General features: G+C 37.2%; 1 protein-coding gene across 1 annotated transcript in view; it reads right to left on the bottom strand.

Annotated features, from left to right (window-relative positions):
- Nucleotides 1–75: 75 nt before the first annotated feature.
- The window catches only part of RAB11FIP2 (RAB11 family interacting protein 2), a gene marked incomplete at its 5' end in the record, with an annotated part of 41,284 nt that continues 18,750 nt past the window's right edge, over nucleotides 76–22,609 (bottom strand). The window contains 2 exons of the mRNA XM_079899177.1: nucleotides 76–4,909; nucleotides 10,678–10,723. Coding sequence (XP_079755303.1) covers nucleotides 4,679–4,909; nucleotides 10,678–10,723 — 277 coding nt within the window. The 3' untranslated portion in view covers nucleotides 76–4,678. The remainder of the gene's footprint in view (nucleotides 4,910–10,677; nucleotides 10,724–22,609) is intronic.

Here is a 22,609-nt window from a genome sequence, read left to right as displayed (position 1 = left end):
CCTGCTTCCCTCAGACAGCATCTGGGATGGACAGACATACACCTGGACTGCAGGCTGAGAGGGCTGGGAGTGGGCATGAATTAGTGGTCTCTGCCATGAGCTGGACACTAAAAACTAGTGAGAAATGCCGTGGCTTTGCCAACTCTACTCTACTCTTGAGTTCCACAAATAGCTGTTTTGTTAGCTGTCTTCAATTTCCTCTGAAAGCTTGTACAGTCCTTACCGTAGAGGGCTGTTGTAAAGAATAAATGAAATAACGCATAAAGAGAAAGCACTCAGCATAGGTCTTAGCCTCTGTATAAATATGCAGATGTAATTTGCTACCAAACAGTAAGTTCTGTCCCTGTGAGGGGATATCTTATACACAAAGGGCTGCTAAACAGTGTCCACACTAAACCTTACTTTTCAAAACTATTTTCATAGTGAAGTGAGTCTGTAGGTCTTACAGAATACCTGCTGCCATACATCAAATAATAAGAGGCATCCTACTGTACTTTTAAAAGACAAGGAGGGCTCACGTACAAATGAATACTCATGCTGTTTTATCTGCGATAAGAAATTATGACAACCAAATTAAGATTAAACATTTTAATCAACTATAATAAACCAATAATCATATATAAAAATTCTGATTCATGCATCAGATTACATAAATTATACAACTGTCATGTTACATAATGCTTACATACGTTGGAGTTTGTACCTGCAAAAATGTATACAAGTTACTAGAGCATTTTACTAAGTGTAATACTCTTCAGTTATAAATAATGCTTGTATCTTTCAAATACCTGCTAAATATATACATTTCTAGATCTGCAGCATTTTTTTTTTTGTACCTCAAAATCAAACCACCCCTAAGATCGAAGATTGACAGGTCCAAATGTACCATTTGTTACAGACTTCAATTCCACTGTAAGAGTGTATTTTTTGACATGGAAAATAAATGAAATAAAATGTCAACTCCAGTTTAATGCTTGAAGAGCTTCTACACTTCTTATTAAGTACACCAGAAAACCCTTCTTATGCAGATTAATTAGTTAAGATGCTACCTATTACATATTAAATACCTCCAATGATTGCATCTGGACTATTAAACTTATAAATCTGTGAAAACGGGGGCTTTCAGTGTGTGCTGACAGACCCTTCCATGTACAATCATGAACCAGCAGCACTGCGATCCTTTCCCTTTTACTTCAAAGAGATCGAGGGAATGAGCATGCTTCATATTTCATTTACACACACACGTGACACCAACCATATCTATAAGACATATGAGCACACAGACATCAGAAAGTTTCACCTTGTTTTACAAATCCAAGGTAGGCTGCTTTTTCTAAAAACCTAAGAGGAAAAGAAGTTCTAGCGTAACAATTTCTAGATATATTAAAGACAGCAATTCTTTTTTTTTTTTTTTTTTGAGATTCTCCTTGCTAAAGAATAAGCACCCTTATGGGGGTGGTAGGCAGTGGGGTGTGAGGGCGGAGGAGTCAGTGAAGGATGTGAGGAAAGCAAGTCTGTCACTAGCGAGCTGAGTTTTACTTAGGTTTCCATTCATGAAACCCTTTTAAATACAGGCAACATTTTCACAGCTGGAAAATTACAACGAAATCTTCACTTACTGCTAAACGCAATAGATGTAGTTATGTATAATCTATGGATACTACTACATTCATGGGAGGATGGCAAAACTAGGCTCAATGCAGAATACAGCAGCAAAAAGCAATACTTAAATATTTTTCATGAATGGGTGACACATTTTATATACAATTCTAAGATTTATTCCCTGGTATTTAATAAATGAACTTGAAGCCTAAGTGGTAGGACAGTTATGTTCAATACTTTGAAGCTGAATTTTAGAACTGGGAGGGGAGCTGGTTGTAAAACTATACTGTTTAAAAAATATTAGCAGAAATATTTTTAATTATGTAACAGAAGTATGTTAAGCTTAAGACAGGTTTGAGACTATTATAAACTCTGCAATTTAAAAAAATCCTCTTATTGGTGGAAATATTTTTGAACATGCCTTTTTAAGCATAAAAGCAAAAGTAAACTCTGTCTATAAGTCTACTGTGCTGCGCGTTATTTAATGAGTACATATGTTTTATTTCCTTGTCTAAGTTACTAACAAAATATACCATTAGAATACTTAAAAGTTATAGTTTGCAAAAATAAACTAATGTGATCTTTTGGCCTTTTTTTCTACAACGCTAAAAATTAAAACTACTCTATTTGCACTTCTGCCCACAAACACAGGAAACACTGTTATGTTCACATAGGAACTCATTTTTACTTTTTGTTTTTAGTTCCTTATATGGACCGATTGATTATGAATATATATATATATATATAGTCAGTTTGATTCCAGGTCACGAGTGAAAGAAAGTTCATAAACGTCGGAACAGAACATTTCGGGCAGTGATAAATGCAGATTCAGTTTTCAATACAATTCTTGTCTCAGAATTAAAGATAAAAATATTGACGCAGTTATAACCAAATCATTAACGTATGGACAAGTCTAATCCTTAACAGTTTTTATACAGGCAAAGAATCCTCCTTAAAAATGAATTTCCTCATAAAAAGAATGGCAGTCCCTTAACCATACTTTTTCATGAGCTCTATTTACATAAAACATATCCCCAGTACAACACTGGCATCGTGGTTCATTCTATAAAGAGTAAATTTGGCCAAAGCATATTAAAATATCTGCAGATAATGTCATAATACTGCAAACACATGGATTTTAGTACTTTTAAAAGTGTAAGAAGAGCCTCAGTTATACCAACAACAGAAAAAACAAATACTAAGAATTGTGCAACATTTAATAAATGTTAACTAAAAATGGCACCATGTTAAAAAGAACTACCAAGACCTCAAAATAAAATTCTATACCACATTGTGAGGTTTATTACAGAAATTTAGAAGTGGAGGAAAAAGTCAGTGAAAGCTATTTCTCCTTGTCTCCTATTAAAAATTATTTGTATTTCAGAAAAATTTTCAGAATTTCAAAAGTTATGCTCTCATAGAAAAACTGAAGAAACTCAGAAAAATACAAATAAGGGATTTTAGCTTGTGAATATAAGCTTGGCCAAGTATTATCTGATTCAAAATATTAAACTGAGCAAAACTATTATATGCCTTTGTATTTAACTCTCAGTGAAGTCTTAGTAGAGATAAATATTAGACAGAAATGCATTTGGTAAAAGATTGGGGAATATATGTCTCCATATACAGGTGAATTTTTCATCTTAAATTTCCTTTAGAAAACACAGATTCAGTATTTCATAGTATGTATTTCAGACTTTTAAAGTTAAAAAATCAGCAGATGATTAGTAATATTTTTATATCATTTTCACTTTAAAGACTAATTCTGTACAAATATATAAAGAAAATTCATGATAGTAGTCAACATTTTTGGGGAGCAGACTTAAAAACAAAGCTGACACAATTCTGTAATACTGATTTATTCTTACAGGGTGGCTGTAGAATAGTGTAAAATGTCGTGCTAGTAAAGATCTATTCTAAAAACTCACCCCTCCTTTAGTAACTCTTATTTTGGTTCAGAAACCAAATGCAACCATCTGTTCCATTATTTTTGTAACTTGAAACCGAGCCTAATTTTTCATTCCTAGAATTTGTTCATTGCTTTGGGTTATCGGGCATCAGAATGATCACCTACTTCCCCCCACCCGCTCCAAATTATCTTCAGATATAAATTCCAAATATTTTCTTTGCTAGTACTGAATATTTTAAAGACATTCAGAATCTCAACAAATCACACTTGCTTATCTTCTGCTTATAGCTCAAACAAAACTCAAATATTAAGATAAAAATTAATTCAAGAAATTCATGCTGTTGCAAGGTTAATGAAGTTTCCTAAAATACATCGTTCTTTAAAAAGGGGCTTTAGATCATTACTTTTGGAAAAAGAGAAAAGATTTGATGCTGGAATAATATATAGTAGCAGCTTATTTTGAAACCAAGGTTCACGTAGTCAAGAGTGATTTGAAGCAGCTTCTGTGTAACAAACCATTATAGTAGCAATGACGATTTGTTTTGCATTGACAGAGCACACATATTTTCAAATTAAGAAATCCTAATTGGTATCCTAATTTTAGAGGCAACCAGTTGTCTTTAAATGTTCTAAAAACACATGTATATATGAGGTATATGCATGTATTTTATATACAAAGATACATGAACAGATTATTCATGTACATATATGTATATAAAATATGAACTTTTTTTTAGTAGTGTTTATAATGAGCAGTATTCCTGCAGCTAAATCTGTACAAATTGACTTCTGAGAAACCAACCACAGTATCAGTTCTGCTTGATGAGAAACCTGTTCCTGAGGAATAAGTCATGTCCTTCTGAAGATACTCCTAGGCTATGGCAGATTAGCGGGCCGGCACCAGCACCTAAGTGAATCCTAAGGAACTGCTTGTTCACGAGAATCTGGCCCATCTTCACTTCAAAGGTTTAAATTATTTAGCTCACTTCAAAGGTCACTCTTGATAGTCCCTGCTAATATTTACAGGTGAAACAGTTCTTCACAATGAAGGAGAGTATGGAATGAAACCTGATAGTGTGGTCTCTCTCAGTAACGAGCTTTTCTTCTATTTTTTCTCTCTCTTTCTTCCTTTCTTTTTTCCCCAATTATAAATGCAGTACCATTGGCTTATGAACTAGTGGAGAACTTGCCAGCTTTCCTGGATGGTTCGTACGGCACTCTGAGAATACTGGGCGTCTCCTCCATCACCCTTACAAGGAGGTTGTCGATGTAGTCCTCCAGCTCCCGGATGTGGGAGTCTTTCCTCCTAAGGAGCTCTTTGTGTTTTACCAGCTCCTGCAGTACCTCCTCGTAGGTGAGACTACGGTAGCCTGCAGTGGCATCAAAAGGGTTGCTGTCCTAGAGTAGGATAAAGACGGTCACTTTAACAGACAGCACATCAGGGGCAAATTATGAGTTATTCTGAAGTTCTACTGTTTCAAACCCTTGTCAAACTCTTCTCTATCCTTGGCTAGAACTAGTGTGACAGTTCACAGAATGGCTAGCCAGTTCTGAGGAAAGGACTAAAGCAGATACACCAAAGCCTTGATTACAACTCTAAATTCTTAAATATAAGAAACTGACCACGTAATTTAAGATTAAGTTAAGAGATAAAATGCTCAATAATAAACATAATTAAAATAGACAAAATCGAAACATCTGTAAGAATTAACTTTAGGAAATATAAGATGCTATTGAAAACTATACATTTGGATATCACTTTAGTCCTCGTGGAATCGCTTCCGCTAAACTGTAGTTTAATGTTATGCCTTTGCCTTTTTATTGAAGATGGTTACAAGAAACAGCAATATCAACTCTGCTTCTCCAGTTTGCTATGAGATGTTGATGGCATTCAGAACTAAATCCATGAGCATCCTTTATAAGAAGCTCCATGGGAGTAACTACTGTTTTAACTTATAGGCAAATAGAACCTTTTCTCCTCTGAGTAGTCTATTTTCTCCTCCTAGTACTAATACCTATACAATTTATTTTATTTCCCTTTTTGCCTTGGTTGTCAGGAAACTCAAGAGTTCAACTACAGTCATGCTAACACTTAAGATTAGTATATCTGCATTCTCTCCCATTTCACTTACTTTATTTTGTTTAACCTCATTCTATTGGTGAAAATTCTAACACAAAGGTACAAACATAAACCAAAAAAAAAAGGCATTGATTCAATTCATTTTTATTACAAAGCATCCTAATATTAAAAGAAAAATATTTCTCAGAAATTTAATCAAAAAGGCACTGTAACATCATGTATTTAAAGTGCATAATATCTAGATGTTTCATTATGTAAAATATAATGCCAAAATATAAAGTAGCAATCTTTATGCCTTCTTATACATAGTTCTATCACTACATTCAACAACTTAAAATGGTTTTCATCACTTTCTTTCCAAACATTGCCATTTGGCTTTAAAGAAAATAAACTAAAAGACTGAGGAAATTGGCCTTGCTCTTAAGGACTAATAGTATCTAATCTATTCAGTGGAGGACGGAGAACGAGGACTGGTGAACGTAGAAAGGTCTTTTTTTTTCCTTTTTTGTCATAAGAATTAAATTTGTCTGTATTCAATTTCAGGATCTATTTTAATTTGCTATGCATCCAGGAGTTTTCATCAGTAAAACCAAAGTGTAACTTTTTATCCCCTCCTCACCAGGCCCCATGACTTTGCTGCACCAGAGAAACAAGCTAGAGCACAGATACCAATTTGATGCTTGTGTTACCCAAGCACACTCCCTTCTCTAGGATAAAGGCAAAACAATATTCCTGGCTGAAAACTTCTCCAATCCATAGAATCTCTCAGGTTTTGCAGAGAAGATATAGCTTGCACTAGGCCTTCAAAGATTTTGCCAGGCAGAAATGCGTAATGGGCATCTCAAGCAGTGGCTCTGCTTGTTCAAAGGAGGAAGCAAGGTTCAAGGCACAGTGGCTAATAAAGGTGATCAGTGGAGCACAGCTGGGAAATAAGGTTCAGGACAGGGCACAGAGAGAGAGGCTGAAACAGTGGGTTCCAAACAGAACATCAAGGATGTCTGATGCTATCACACTTAGTGTTATGGGAAATAGAAAGCCCATTGAAGGTTTCTAAACAGAGGAAAGATGATTAAAGCTAAGTTTTAGGAAAGTGGCAGCAGTGGGTAAAATCATTTAGAGGGACCGCGATTAGTTACAAAGCTATTTAAATAGTAAAGACAAAAGTTAGGAGGAGCCTCTACTAGATTAACAGAATAGAGAGGATGCTAAGAGGAAGTTTAAAAATGACTCATTTTACCATTAGAAACTGGGTATAGATACAACTTTATGAATTAGATTACCTTTGTCCCCCAAAACATTTCAGAATATTGTTTTACGACAACTAAAGGACAATTCTGGAGATACGTGTTGGTTTACTTTTTATTCTCTTCTCTTTCAGATCAATTAACTTTTTGTTAGAATAAGTATACACACATATTTACTAGTTTAATTGGTCATAAGTCGTCTAGAGATACAAAACTTAGATTTTCCTAAACACATTCCTATTCACATTTATTATACGCAGCAGGTTTCTGTAGAAAAGATAAGACATACCATAGAGCTAAATATATTTTAAACATTAATTAAAAATAAGCTAAAGTTTCTTACTTTAACCTAAGTAATTCTGCACAAATTTGAGACTGAAACCCACCTAAGTCTCACTTTCCTTCTCTGATAAATGAGATGTTCTCTAAGGTCCCTTTCAACTCTAACATTTCCTGGTCTGCAAAGAGGTTTTTCAGAACTGCATTCTAAAAAAGTGATTATGTCCAACTAATGTGATTTAATTTTTCTAAAACAATATTTACTGAAAAATAGCAGTTCTTGTGAGAACTGCAGGGATTAATGAAATTAAACTAAATGGGATTCATTACCAATTGATTGTTTTACCTTTTTTCTTAATTTAACATAATAATAGCATCAGACTGGGCCTCTCTTAATCAAATTATACATATATGAACTGATTTCTCCAAACTAATTAAGTGATAATATGCAGTTAGAAAATCATTTATATTGTTACATTTAACACTATACCAGTGCTACCAGAGAATGTAGTTAAAATAATTTTTTAACATTTCTCTACAGACAATGAGGATGAAAGACATGTCAAAAAATTCTTATTTTGACATAAGGAGTTTAAATTAATGCCATGATACAAATCAATCTAAAATTTAATCTCTCAAAATAATCAATTATTATCCCACAATACTGTTCAGCACTTAAGATATAAGCCATAATCTAGAATATACAAATCCATCATTTGGCTTATTTTTCCCCCTCACAACCATCTAATACTTATGGATAAACATATTTCTTGGAAATACAGTTCTGACCTTTTCAATAAATTTTCCATTTGTCCTTTTATGTGAAAAATTTACCCCAAATTTCTGCATCAAGTTTTTATGCAAAAAAACATCTTAGAAACACATGTACTATAAACTATATTCTGGAAAAGAATATAAAATAATTAAAAACAGTTTTATGCTTAGTTCCACATTTTATCCCATATTTGAAAATCATGTAAACCTTCTAATTTTAGGCATAAGATTCTTAAATTGACTAATATACTCAATAAATACATCTATCCTTCTGTTTGTTGATATAATTCCAAATAAAATAAAGATTAATATTAACTAAATACAGTAGGAAATTAAAATATTTTCTGGTTACAAAAATTATTTTGCTTGAAGAGGAAAACTCTCAGGCAAATGTAAAAATGAATTATTTTTTCAAAAGATACTTTTAATACTATTCTTAGAAAAACTAAAATTGAGAAATCTCCAAACTGGTAAAGACTCAGATAACCTAACATGGGACTCCTACATACTCAACAGTTTCTCCTCTAGCACTCCATAGAGATGGCACATATGTTTCTAAGATGTCTTCTTATATTGAAATTTAATGTAAATTTTTCTTCTCTCTTCCCGTTTCATAACCAACCCTTTTTCATTCCTACCCAAACTCTGTTAAAAATTTCCATATGCAGATATAAGAAAATAAGAGTTGGGTGAGTGAACAGAATTATTACATTAAGTTGTCTAACTGGAATTTTAAATAACAGTTGTGCAAAATACTTCGAGAATTACTAGTGATCTATTTTTACTTTACTCACAGTCTAGCCTTTTAAACTAGGAAATGTATATTTTTTACAATATTTAAATTTCAACAAAAGCAAATTATCAAGACTCAAAATAACTGAAGATTTAAAGAAAGGTTGTCCTGGTAACCAAATATTGGTGGGGTACTAACTGACATCCAAGGCAACTAGAGGAGAGAGAGAGAGATAAGATGAAGGCTTGGCATTCTCTGATCATCTCATTATTGTTCTAATGAGGAACTTTGCTCTGGGAATATCATCTCAGCTACTTTCACATCTTTTGTGCTACTCCCTTCATCTCCCTTTCAGTTCTTAATTAGGCCTTAAAGAGCTCACACTGCCCTTTCAACTGGCTACTGCTCCTGTTTAAACACTGCTTTCACAGACAGGTGTTGGCACTAGCATATAAGACATACAAACTTAATTACAAAATACTATGTCCAGAAGGGGAAAAAAATATAACTTGGTGGACAGCTATTATTAAAGAACTTAAGGTAAATTACTTCAAACATCTTATAATCTTCAACATAAAACTTGTTCAAATACTTTTTTCAATAACGATCAGTATGAGGATGAGCTTTCTCCTCTTAATTGTATCTTGCAGTAAATTAACAACACCTAGTAATCCTTTAACTGTCATTTAGAATAGTTAGTATTCCAGAGAAAAATAATCACACATCAAGGATTCTTTTATCACCTTTAAATCCCTGAACTAAAACAATTTTCACATTTTATTTCTTTAAAGAATTCTAAGGATGCTTTTACAGCAATAAATTACAAGATTTGGAAAAGTACATTTACAAGCACATAGAAGTTGTAATTAAGTTACTTAATAAACAATAGCTGCACATTAAATCGATTTTTTGATGTCGCATTTTGTTTGAGATTAAGTAACCGCCTGATAGAATTCATTTTACTATCTGATCAAAGGCTGACTTCATATATTCTGACGTTTCTCGCCAGTCTGCCATAATATAAAGACTTGAGTATTTATGAAACATCAAAACGTACACATCATGTACATTAAAACAGCAAAAACAGTACAAAGTCCTCTGCCTCTATAGTGTTTTCTACCATTTTAAAGACAAATGACTGCATTTAGAATGGTTTACACAACACCATGGTTTCTTCTCAGCCTATCACACCACAGAAGACTGTGATATGCTATTGCTTCGAAAAATTCTTATTACACATCTGGATCACACACATTAAGGACAGATGGTTCAAAGAGCAACCACCAGCCTCTTGGAATAAAGGCTTTATTTCTGTTATTCAGTGAGAATTTAGTTTCCTACCAAGACATGTGCCCATATTTTTGTAAAGCAACTTATTCTCTCTAGGCTTAGTATAGTATTTAGAATAGACTGAAGATGTACTGGACCTCGGAACAGAGGTCGAAAACTGGACTTCAAATAACAATGAAATGAAGTTAAGATATCTGAATAATCCTTGCAAAATATGTGAGCTAATCTGGCTGGTCGCTACAAAGCCTGTTAATATATTTGGTTTTGTTCTGACTTGGAAGGTAAGTGTCGTAAAGGATCTTTCACACACACTCCTGGTTAAATGGGTCTCTGGCCAGGAAGCTCTTTCTACTGTTAAATGTTCACAAGCAGGTTTATTCTCCCCTCAACCTGATTTACAACAACAGTAACAAAATGGCAGCTTTCTCCACATGCTCTTATTTCACAACTATAATGCTGACATACAGCTTTCATATCGATTTTTAAACAGTCTGCAAACAAAACCTGTATATTCTAAATTGGCTTCAATTATAACTATGTTTGCGTACACTTCCATAGATCATACAGAAGTCACACCCTATGGTATATTAAAGATAAAGTTTGAATTTTGCTGTTTTTCTTTCTCCCTAAATCATCATACTAAGCTATAATCTGTGGATAACTGAGGGATTCAAGGAGACGGAGGCCTTTTTAGAAATGTGCCCCAGACAGAAAGACAGCTTGTGGCTTGGTTTTTGGTAATTCTCTAACCCCCTCTGCAACTTACCGGGATTTTCCTGAGGTCTTCATTACTTGTCGGATTCATATGAAAACTGAGCAATAAAAGACAAACATAAATGTTAAAAGCGTATCATAGTACACGTGGGAGGAAACATAAAAACAGGACATTTTAACCAACATTGCAATAACAATTTCTAAACTCCTATATTACCTGAGTGAGTGAAATTTAATCCAGGATGTAACAGAAAAACAATATTTACTAAACATTCTAAAGCAGCTACAATTTTAAACTTTGAAGGAAAACCCTTCAGTATTATTAGAACTGAAGAACTGTACCTCTAACGTGTACTTTCTAAACATCTTTAAATATAAGCGATTTTACCTAGTGAGATGTTTTATAAAATTAAATTCTATAATGTTATTATTCATTTTATATACACACACTCACTTACCTTAGGCCTTCTAATATAAAACTGTAGAGACTTAAATAAATTTAGGTTGGGAAGACTGTAGACTAAAAGAGTTGAAGCAATCTTTTAAAACAATTATTTCTATAGGTATTAGAAAAATTAACCTTTAAATGTTATCCTATCAAGGAGAATGAATTCGGAGCTGTGTGAACCATTTCTGTCATTAATGAATTTCTAAGTAGCTGGTCTTCAAAATTTAAATACCCAAATGGACCAAAACAAAATGGACTTCTTGCATGCACAGAGGACGAAAACATCACAGCTGAATGCTATAATCGTTTTCTTCTTTGAAACATGTCCATTAGGAAGGGGACTGGAACCAAAAAGAAGCTAAACTTCAAAGCCATCTGGTGAGTAAATATTTCATCGTTGCTATTCAAGTTTAATTTTTACCCGGCACTTAAGAGTATTAACCATTAGAACCTCTACAAAGCATTACTGTCCTAGGAACCTTTTTATTCCAAAAAAAAAAAAAAAAGACTTAACTGTAAAATATATTTTTTCATTATCTGTGCTTTATCAGCCAAATAACTGGAATCCTTTGAAGAAATTCACTTTTAAAACTTTTGACTGTATGCACAAAAAGTCTGGACACTGAAAAGTATCTATTATTACAAGTACATATCCCCAGCTGTAAATCTACAGGGCATGCAGGCATGTACAACCACCTCAAGAGAATTTCTCACATATCCAACGTTTCATTTGTTATGACTAAGATTTGTAGTACTAGCTTCCAGAACCGGTTGCTGATCTTTTCTACCTAGAACTCTTGTGGATAAACCTGGTATTTCAGTAGAGCTGGGTGACATGGTAGGGAAGATTGAAACATGTTTTAAATACCTACGATGCACCATTTACAGGCCGACTCGGCTGACACATTTTCTCATTCCCTGTACCTCACCGTCTTTATTGTGTTCTGTATGGTCCCAGACTAGAGTCACTGTACCGGCAAAGTCTCAAAAGCCTGACAGAAAAGTGGCTTAAAAGAAAACAAATACAAACCCAAAATACATTATCACGTGGTACCCCTAGGCCTAGAGTGCCGAGGGAGCAGCTGATAACATGCACAGTTCTCAGCCTCCCTGATTTTCAGTCCAAGGAGGTCAACACCAGGGACCGGTGGGACTAATCTCTCCTTGTCCCGTGATCTCACAGCATGTTGCTCTCTAATAGGTCAAGAAACGCATTCTGCTGCATCTCTCTCCATCCGACTGTGACATTCTCGAAGACAAACTGATTTACATTCAGTGTAACGGCACACCGTACTGGTTACAGGCAGAGAAGTGCTTGAGGGCCCTGGAACCACATGGTGTGAACTCAAATCCTGGTTCTGCCCTCTACTTACTTGCCTTTGAGTGTGTCTGGGTTCCTTCCTCTGTAAAATGGGGATGGTAACAGGATCTACCATGTAAGACTACTGGGAAGATTAAATGAGTTGACCACATGTAAAACACTTAGCACAGTGGTTAACAGACAACATGTTCAGTAAATTATTTTAATAAACATTTGCATAGCCCTTAGAAAGTGCCAGATACTGTGCTAAGCACTTTACCAAAATTAACTCATTTAATCTTCATAACCCTTAAGGTAGGTATGCTCTTCATTTTCAAAAGAAGGAAATGAATCACAGAGAGGTTAGGTAGCTTGTGTGAGGTTGTCCAGTGGATGAGTGTTGGAGGTGACACAGTCCTAGCCCTGTTTTCTGCTCATAGATCTACCTAGTGAGCACAGGCCGCACGGCTGAAGCCCTGAACACACAGGACGCGTGGATCAATCAGATGTTTTGAGTAAGCACACAGGAGAGATGCCCTTGTAGGGGGAGAGCACCCCTGAGAGTTAAATTCTTAGACCACCCAGAGGAAGGAAACGTTCTATCGCAGCATTAGTCAAGGAAGGTCTACTAAGTCAAGGAAAAAGTAGAACTTAAAATTACATGACGGTTAGGTTCGGCAGGCCAGAGAAAGAGAACTCTGAAGACACATGCTGTCTGGGGATGCCGGACAGCGGTGCCACTGCAGGACACGGAGCAGACTGGTACACAGGAAGCGGGATGGGAAGGAGCCCCTGAAGGGTTGTCATGCAGAAGATGAGCTCTTAGAGCTGATCCATAGAGCAACAGGCCATTTTTGACAAATTTAATCTTTCATAAATGTTATTTAGATGTTTCATATCTATCCTATCACATCCTTGAAGAATAAACAGTATTATGACTGTATAAATTTCATTATATGTCTCAGGAAGAAATTATTGAACTGAGAAATAGAAATGCTGGTATTATATTAATTGTAATAAGAGTTTTGAAGGAACAGACATTTAGGACAAAAATTTTATCAAAATCACGAACCTAACCATATGTACTATCCAACGTCTTCAGCCTATGGGGAAGTGAAACTCAGTGACAACCTGAAAAGTGTCTGAGAATTCTCAAGAATGGTCACAACTGTAAGGGAAAGAGGTATGGAGCACAGCGAGCCCCAGCTCTTTGCCATTGTACCTGAGTGTAACCTAAGCTCGCCCACACTCTCCAGCAGCCCAGTGCAGCGATCTGAGGCCAGGGCTCTGGTACTGGCCATTGTCTGGAATCTAAAGGCAGGACCCCGCTCCTGTGTTCGGCTTTATATTCACAAACTGATGCATCAAATACGTGACCAACTCAGTCATTCACAGCTGCTTTTTTTGATCTGTCCTTAAGTGGGAAAAAGAAGTTAACTGAACTGGATGAATTAGCTTGGGGGGAAATGTCTCTATCCAAGTGCGGCACCAATTTGTGCTACCCTTCTTGGACTGCTTCCTCATGCCAGACAAGATACTGAATAATGTAGTCTGCTCAACTGAGTTGTTGACAGGTTAAGGAAAATGGTGTTTTTAATCATGTATAAAAATAAACTTAGACATGCTCACACTGAAAAAGTCTACACAAATTTAAACTTCAGAATTCAAAACAATTAATTTTTGAAATCGGAACTGAAAGAGTTTGGTGGCAGCAGAGGATTTTGAAGTAACTTTGAGACTGATAAAAATATTTTTAAATTCATATTTTAAAAAATAATTTAAACTAATAAAATGCTTTACCTTAACATTCTGAAGTCTTTAGGTTTAATAAAAGCTTATTTTTTACCTTGTGATATTTCCAATTTTTAAACAATTTTTCCTGGTAAACTCGAAATTTTAAAATTAACAGTACTCAAATGTATTTCAAGGCATCATTAGTATCTCTTCAATAACATCACATTAATTTACTTTGAAGTTAGGATAAATACTGAGTAAGTAAATTGGTGAAACTTGAAACTGTCCTTCAATTTCTGCTATGGACTAGTCTTCCACAGATAAGCCAGAAAAGCAAAGCAACATTTATAAAGTGATAAAACTGACCACTACAGAAATCACTAAAGCATTTGTCAGTGATCAGAGTTTTCTTCTATGTCCTTCCTTTTCTCTTTTTAAAACTTTTTGCTCTCTTTTGGAGCAAGAATACCTAAGAAAGGGAAGAGACTATTAACAGTGAAAAAGTCTGTCATGACAAAAAAAAAAGCCCACAGAAGAACAAAGATCTATTAAAACTGATTAACTAGCTGCCTTGTCAGTATAAGACAAGGCAAACTGTGTAAATTCCTGGCTCTAGGGTTTTAAATCTTTCAAGGAGAAGTCACGTAACAACACCTGAAGTTCTTTCCAAGGCATTTTAAAAACAACTATTATTACATCTTCCATGTACCTCTTTCCAAGCCCTGTTACTGCTGGAATTATAAAGCTAAGTCCACTTTGGCCTACAACTTGACTCATTTTGTATTTAATAAGTCAATTCAAGTTATTTGCAAAACTCAGGACCTCGTCCTGCTTGTCTGGGAGGTGGGGCAAAGAGAGGAAAACAGAGTGGAGGAGTAACTTTCTTAAACACCATTCAATTTCTTATGGTGTATAGGAAATAAGTATAACTTTATCACAGAAGAACTTCGGACATGAATTCTTTTCAAAGGACAGTATCCTACTGATCTTCTTGTTTAGCTAGCAGAGTGGGCTCTGGAGACCTGGAGCTTCACTTTGGTGACAAATGTAGTTGAGGCGGAGGGGCGTAAACTGAGAACTATAACATAATACAAAACCTTTAATGAGTCTGAAAAGAAGAAAAGAAAAATACACCATTTACAGCGAAGCAAGGGCAGAGAGTAATGACACCAGCCTAGCAACGACTGGTATTACTGGACTTTAACCATGAGCTCAGAGACAGCTGGTTTCAGGCAGGCCAACACAATTTCCTGAGGATTCTTCCAGTCAGAATGACTAAGAAAAGTGCAAGACTTAGACAATCTTAAAGAGACAGAACGAAGGCTGAAAAGCAACAGGTATTGAATTTTTTCCTGTTTGCCTCTCCTGCTCCATTCTGCCCCTCCCTGCACCCCAGAAGGCTGATCTCTGGAAAGGGCATCGCCTGGGTCCCCTTGCCCATTGGCTTCCAGTTGTGCTCTGCCACTGGGAGGCACCTGCAAGAGACTGGAGGACAGAAATAAGGGGAGACAGGGTATTTATTCCAGCCCCATCCTACCAACCTCTTCAGTCGCCCTGCTGCACTGCAGCTTTACCAGTAGCTTCTGTACAGACAGCCACAGCTGTTCCTTCACACCTAAGCATGGCAGTCCCTTCCAGATACTGCTGGTCCCTAGTGCTCTACTATCCCTTCCTTGGTGTCCTAACCCTAGCCACCCCTCTATAAATGATATCTTCACTAAACTTACTTCAATTACTCGTTTTGAGTGTGTCATTTGTTTCCTGCTAGGACTTTAACTGATACAAGAATATATAATAAATGCCAAAAACTGTTCACTTAATAATTTAAAATAGGAGAGAAAGAAAGGAAGCCAAAGAAAAACTGCACTTTTGAAATGGTATAACTGAAGTGACTGGGATTTGAATAGTACCACTGCACAGTTATACACTGCCTTACAATTTATAACACATTTCCACAAACGGAGTTCCTCTCAACTGAGGAACAGTAATCAATAAGGTGGGATGCGATCACTCACAGAAGGATCTCATCCAACTGAAATTCCAACTGATCCATCTCACCTTCCGATTCTCCCACTCCGTCACCCCATCAGACCTGCTCTGTGGACCCCCACTGTCATCCCAATTGTTTCCTAACCTGTTTGTATTTCCTCACTCGTCTCACCAGAGCATACTTATAGTCCATTACCCCTCAGATGTTCCACCACTTTTATTTTGCCAATCTCTAATCCCTCCCAGGTCCCTCACAAGTAACTCCTGCTGTCTTCGTTACTTCACTGCCTCACCTTTTATAACCTGAAACACATCCCCCCGCCACCGATACTCACGGCCAACAAGCAATTTTTACTTAAGGTAACAGCCTCATTCTCTTTAACCTCTCAGCTCCCTTTGATGACTGTTCTTTCTGAGACTCTCCCCCTCTGTGATAAGTGGTGGCCTAAATTTTCTCCTATGTTTCTGATTACCTATCTTCTTCCCCGTTTCACCCTAGGTGGGAAACACTAGCTATTTCTTTTTTTTTTTATCTTTTTTTTTTTTTTTTTTTTGTGGTACGCGGGCCTCTGACTGTTGTGACCTCTCCCGTTGCGGAGCACAGGCTCCGGACGCACAGGTTCAGCGGCCACGGCTCACGGGCCCAGCCGCTCCGCGGCATGTGGGATCTTCCCGGACCGGGGCACGAACCCGTGTCCCCTGCATCGGCAGGCAGACTCTCAATCACTGCTCCACCAGGGAAGCCCCAACACTAGCTATTTCTTAACGTTCTGTTTTCAAACCTCTTTTTCCACTCTACCTTGGAAATCACTACTTCAACTGCCACCATTAAATGGACAGATGACTGCTAAATCTTTGATCTTCAACCACAATCACTTTGTCCTTTGCAATACCGCCTTTACAAATGTCTGTTTAAAGTCTCACACTGGATATCTTACCTGCACTTAACTTGTCTCAAAGTTCTCCCAAACCAATCATCATCTTGACTTTTCTATCAGTTCTGTCTGTTTCTTCCTTCTGGTACAGCCAGTCTCCTGATCACCAAAGGTGAAGCCTCAGAGGCACCCCTGACTCCAGCCTCCAGCTTGTGCCTCATCAATAAGCTGCCAAGTTCTCCCCATTCAGCTTCTGGACATGGATCTCTCATTGTTTCCTCACTACTCACTTTCACAGCTACCTTTCCGCTCACAAGACCACATGACCACCTAGACTATAACAGCCCGGACTGCTGTAATAGTCTCCTCTCAGTCTCTGTCACTACTCCTTTGTCCCATCCAGCCTATGCAACATGGCTGGGTAGGACATTCTAAAGCTAAAGTCTAACCTCATTATTCTTCTGTCAAAAAACTTCTGGAGCTTCCCTGGTGGCGCAGTGGTTGAGAGTCCGCCTGCCGATGCAGGGGACACGGGTTCGTGCCCCGGTCCGGGAAGATCCCACGTGCCGCGGAGTGGCTGGGCCCGTGAGCCGTGGCCGCTGAACCTGTGCGTCCGGAGCCTGTGCTCCGCAACAGGAGAGGCCACAACAGTGAGAGGCCCGCGTACTGCAAAAAAAAAAAAAACTTCTGGCCTCCACCTTCCTCTGGAACAATAACAAAATTTCTTGGCCTGGCTTTCAAAGCCTATTGGGCTTGACTATACTTATCTTTCCAAACCTACTGCCCACCACCCAGTACCCAGGTACAACCTATTAAATTGCTCTAAATTTCATATTTTATTTTTAATCAAGAAATAGACATTTTACCACCTATTTCAAAGAATTAGGATTAAAAGAGAGTTAAAATGGAATGTTTTGCATGACGAAGTGCTATTCCAATTTCAGATATATGAACCTAAATACAGACCTTACATAAAAATCAACTCAAAATTGATCACAGACCCAAATGTAAAGCAAAAAACTATAAAACTCCTAGAAGATAACACAGAGAAAATGCAGATGATCTTGGGTATGGTAATAATTTTTTAGATACAACACCAAAGGCAGGATCCACGAAACAAAGAATTTATAAGCTGGACTTCATTAAAATTAAAAATTTCTGCTGTGCGAAAAACACTGTTAAATAGAATGAAAAGACTGGGAGAAGATATATGAAAAAGACATATCTGATAAAGGACTGGTACCCAAAATATACAAAGAACTCTTAAAAGTAAACAATAAGGAAAAAAAATCCAATTTAAAAATGGGCCGAAGATCCCAACAGATACAAAGATATACAGATGGCAATAGGCATAAAAAGGTGTTCCATATCATATGATATCCAGGAAAAGCAAATTAAAACGAGATACCACCACACACCTACTGCCATGGCCAAAATGCGCAACACTAACACCACCTAATGCTGACAAAGATATGGAGCAACAGGAACTTGTACCATAAGATCCAGCCATTGCACTCCATGGTATTTACCCAAAGGAGTTGAAATGTATGTCCACACAAAAACCTACACACAAATGTTTATAGAAGCTTTATTCATAACTGCCCAAACTTGCAAGCACCCAAGATATCCTTCAGCAGGTAAATGGATAAACTAGTACATCCAGTGCTTAAAAAAAGAATGAACTCTCAAACCATGAAAAGACATGGAGGAACCTTAAATGCATATTACTTAGTGAAAGAAGCCAATCTGAAAAGGCTACGGACTGTATGATTCCCACTATATGACATTCTGGAAAAGGCAAAAACTATGGAGACAGTAAAAACATCAGCAGTTTCCAAGGGTTTGGGGGGAGGGACCAGTCAATAGGCAGAGCACAAAAGATTTTTAGGGCAGTAGAAATACTCTGTATGATACTATAAAGATGAACGCACGCCATTATATTAATACATTTGTCAAAAGCCTCAGAATATACCACACCAAGAGTGAACCCTAATGTAAACTATGGACTACGTATAATTATGACGTGTCAACGTAGGTCCATCAATTTTAGCAAATGTACCACTCTCGTGGGGAAGGTTGCTAATGGGAGAGGCTATGTGTGTGCAGGTAAGATGTATATGGGAAATCTCATACCTTCCGCTCAATTCTGCTGTGATTTCAAACTGCTCTAAAAATGAATTTTTTTTTAAGTTTGCATTTTGGGTATCTATCCTAACCCCTGGCCTCCCCACCTCTTTCTACTACAAACTGCTTACAGGAAGGAATGATATCTCAATCTTTTCAGCCCTAGCATCTGACATAGTACCTAGGGTATGGCAGATGCTTAACAAATGTATGCTGAATAAATTAGCAGCCAGAGCTTAATAAAAATTGGGCTAATAGCTGACTGAGTAAATCAATAGTAGGTCAATACAGGTTTCGACAACAAGGTATCAAGTCCCCAAAGAGCAGAGGATATCGTTTTTCTGAATAACAAAGATCACTTTTATCTAGACCTGACAGCATATGAATGGAATATTTTTCCATTCTTTTTAAGACAGAAAGAATTACTCTGATACTTAAAACTGCCAATATGAATTGAAATAAGTTTCAAATTGGTGACTTCTAATATAATCCATTCAACTAGCCAGTTTATCCAGTTTACCAACCAAGTCTACCAGTTTAGGTATTTGACCACAATACAGATTCAACTGACAATTTTCTGGTAAATCCTGAAAACATTTATTCCATAGAGGTTCAATGTTAAAGGAGTTTAAAGAAATGTTCTTAATGATTCCTTTTATAAAAGCCCTAAAAAATGAAGTGTCCAAAGAGACTTTCCACTAGTAAACTCAACCTTTAGCACATTTCAATTATGTCTATTACACATGCAAATAGGGCTTAAGAGCCACAGTGCAACTCAATACTGCTTTTTTCCTGTTTTTTTTTTGTGGGGGGGGGGGGGGTGGGGAGTGAGTACCAAATCAAATTAATGCTATTAGAGATTAAAATACTCCATTATCTCTCTTGAGACTGGGCATGCACACTAATACCGCGATGGCAAAACAGAACCTAATTTATAAACGTCTATGGGGATTAACAGTAATTTACTTATTATTATTCTCACAGGATATCTTTTATGAGATCTCGTAGGCAAGACAATTAGGAAATTGTGGTCAGTGATACCAAAGATCATGGACAGCAAATTCAGACCTAACTGGTTTTCCATCATGAAATGGTAATGACGATACTGTTGAAGAAGTCCTAAAACTTGAAGGCTGAAAGATACCCATGAAATTAAGGCATGTTTCATCAAGAATATCACGTTCAATCAAGTTTAACTTACTATTTTCTCCTGGTGAAGAAAAGAAATGATTATTTAAAATACAGTCAATCAAACAATTCACAAATTTCCAAACATAATCTGTATGAATTCCAAAAATTCTCCATTTCTTTACAACTAAGCTTCTCAAACTTTGTTCTCTTTAGTACCCCTGATCCATGAGAATAAATCTGACAACAAGCATAAAATTGCCTCGACATCTCAAATTTAACTTAAAAATTCAGGTAGATTTTTAAGTTTTACTCCCTATCATAATTGTGCTTCTCTTAATAGAAAAAGAATCTTTTCTCCTTAAATCTTTAGGAACCTTGTCACTCTGGGAAATTGTGTTGTGATTATCCTGTTGCTCTGAGTAGATCCTGGTCCACTGTCTGCCATATATCCACTAGAGTCTACCTGAGGGTACAGGGGAGTGGAAAGCAAGTTCTGTTTACTTTGGAAGCCAAACAGTGAAACTGGACAGAAGCGATGAGAACAAGGCACGAGGGCCCTTGACAGGGCCTGACAGAGCACAGGTTCTGTCTGCGATCAAGGCCAACCCAGCATCCCTGATCAGCCTTTTCCTATGAGGAGAGGTTGAGGACAACCTGGGCAGAGGTAACTCTTCCAGGAAGGTGGAGAGCGAAGCAAGTTGGCTCACAACACCCTTGGCCAAAAGTACCACAAGCTGGCTCTGTACCCAGGACGAAGCCAAGTTCTGGGAAAGAAGCCTTGGTGCCCTCTGGTCACCAGGAAGGCCTCCAATGTTCAAGAACACCCTGCAATGAGGCCCCTGGCCAGAGAGCAACTGCTTCCTTAACCTGTCATCTCTGCAGACCCTTCAAGGAGAGGCACTCAAGGCAGCCAGACTTCCTGGGGACCCTCCATTTGGTGACACAAACCCCAAACTCCTGTGTATCCTCCTTGGAAGCAGAGCTGCTGGGGTGACTGGGGGATTTCTGGCCATGCTACACCCTAGGCTGAAAAGCCCAGCCTTAAAACATTCTTGGCAAGTAAGAGCTGGTTTCACAGTGCTACGAAATTAATAAAATTTTGCTAGAAAAGAATTTACTGTTTTGTGTTAAGATACACTCTCCAGCCCCCTCCCCAAAAAAGATAAGTATAATGATTTTACTGGAAATTATACATTATACTATCTCTCAGAACGCTGAGCTCGGAGACTACTCGAGTAGAATCTTATACTTTTGCTTAAAAAACAAAGACAGGGGCTTCCCTGGTGGCGCAGTGGTTGAGAGTCCGCCTGCCGATGCAGGGGACACGGGTTCATGCCCCGGTCCGGGAAGATCCCACATGCCGCGGAGCGGCTGGGCCCATGAGCCATGGCCGGGCCCGTGAGCCATGGCCGCTGAGCCTGCGCGTCTGGAGCCTGTGCTCCGCAACGGGAGAGGCCACAGCAGTGACAGGCCCGCATACCGCAAAAACAAAAACAAAAACAAAAACAAAACAAAGACAAAAGAGTGTACTTTCACTGACAAAGAAATGAAAGAGCCAACTTCTAAACCTTGGTTAGAAGGGATATACTACTACCTGTGTGAATTTCCAAAGGCAGGGACCCTCTTCCCAAAGGGGTCTCTGAGGAGTTTTTGGTAAGCGGCATTTATCTTTCTTACTATGATAGTTTTGAACAATTTAATTTGAACTCAGTCATGTGAGTTTATGAAAACCTCATCATCCTTTAAGGTAAAGCCACAGCTTAGATATTTACCCTGCACTGTCCTTATTAGTGCTATGCGATAATTTCGGGACACAGGATTTTATAGCAATACTGATTAGAATACCTTTGCCTTGAAAGTCATAAAATAAATTTTCTACTAAATACAGGGAATACTTTTACTTAATTTGAATGTGGTTTAGTTTATTTCATCAAAGATTATTACTGAACATACATCTTGAAAAAAACTTTTATCCAGTTTATTGTTTTCTACCAAATGTATGTCCTTTATCAGTCAGTGAAAAACATGAGCTCCTAACTTCTTTTATTTACGGTTTTTAAAGTTGAGAATCTATTGTTACTTGTAAATAATTTCATTTAACTTATTTAAACCAATTGTTACAGATTCTGTAGATGCTTTGTAATAAGATCATAGCAAGAGCTACCATTTCCAGGTTTACCATGTGGCAAACCTACCTTCAGCACTTTATGTGCCTTACATCATTTAATCTCTTCCACAACACACCAAGGTTGTTATTCCATTTTACAATTAGGCTTAGAAAGGCTAAGTAAGGTCATATAGCTATTCCAAAGACTCAAATCCAGACCTGAGTCCTAAACCTGAATTCTTAAACCTATCCTATACTCGCTTTAGGATATTCTAC

Source organism: Stenella coeruleoalba, assembly GCF_951394435.1.
Source record: "Stenella coeruleoalba genome assembly, chromosome: 16".
Taxonomy (NCBI): domain Eukaryota; kingdom Metazoa; phylum Chordata; class Mammalia; order Artiodactyla; family Delphinidae; genus Stenella; species Stenella coeruleoalba.
This window is presented reverse-complemented; position numbering and strand designations above follow the sequence as displayed.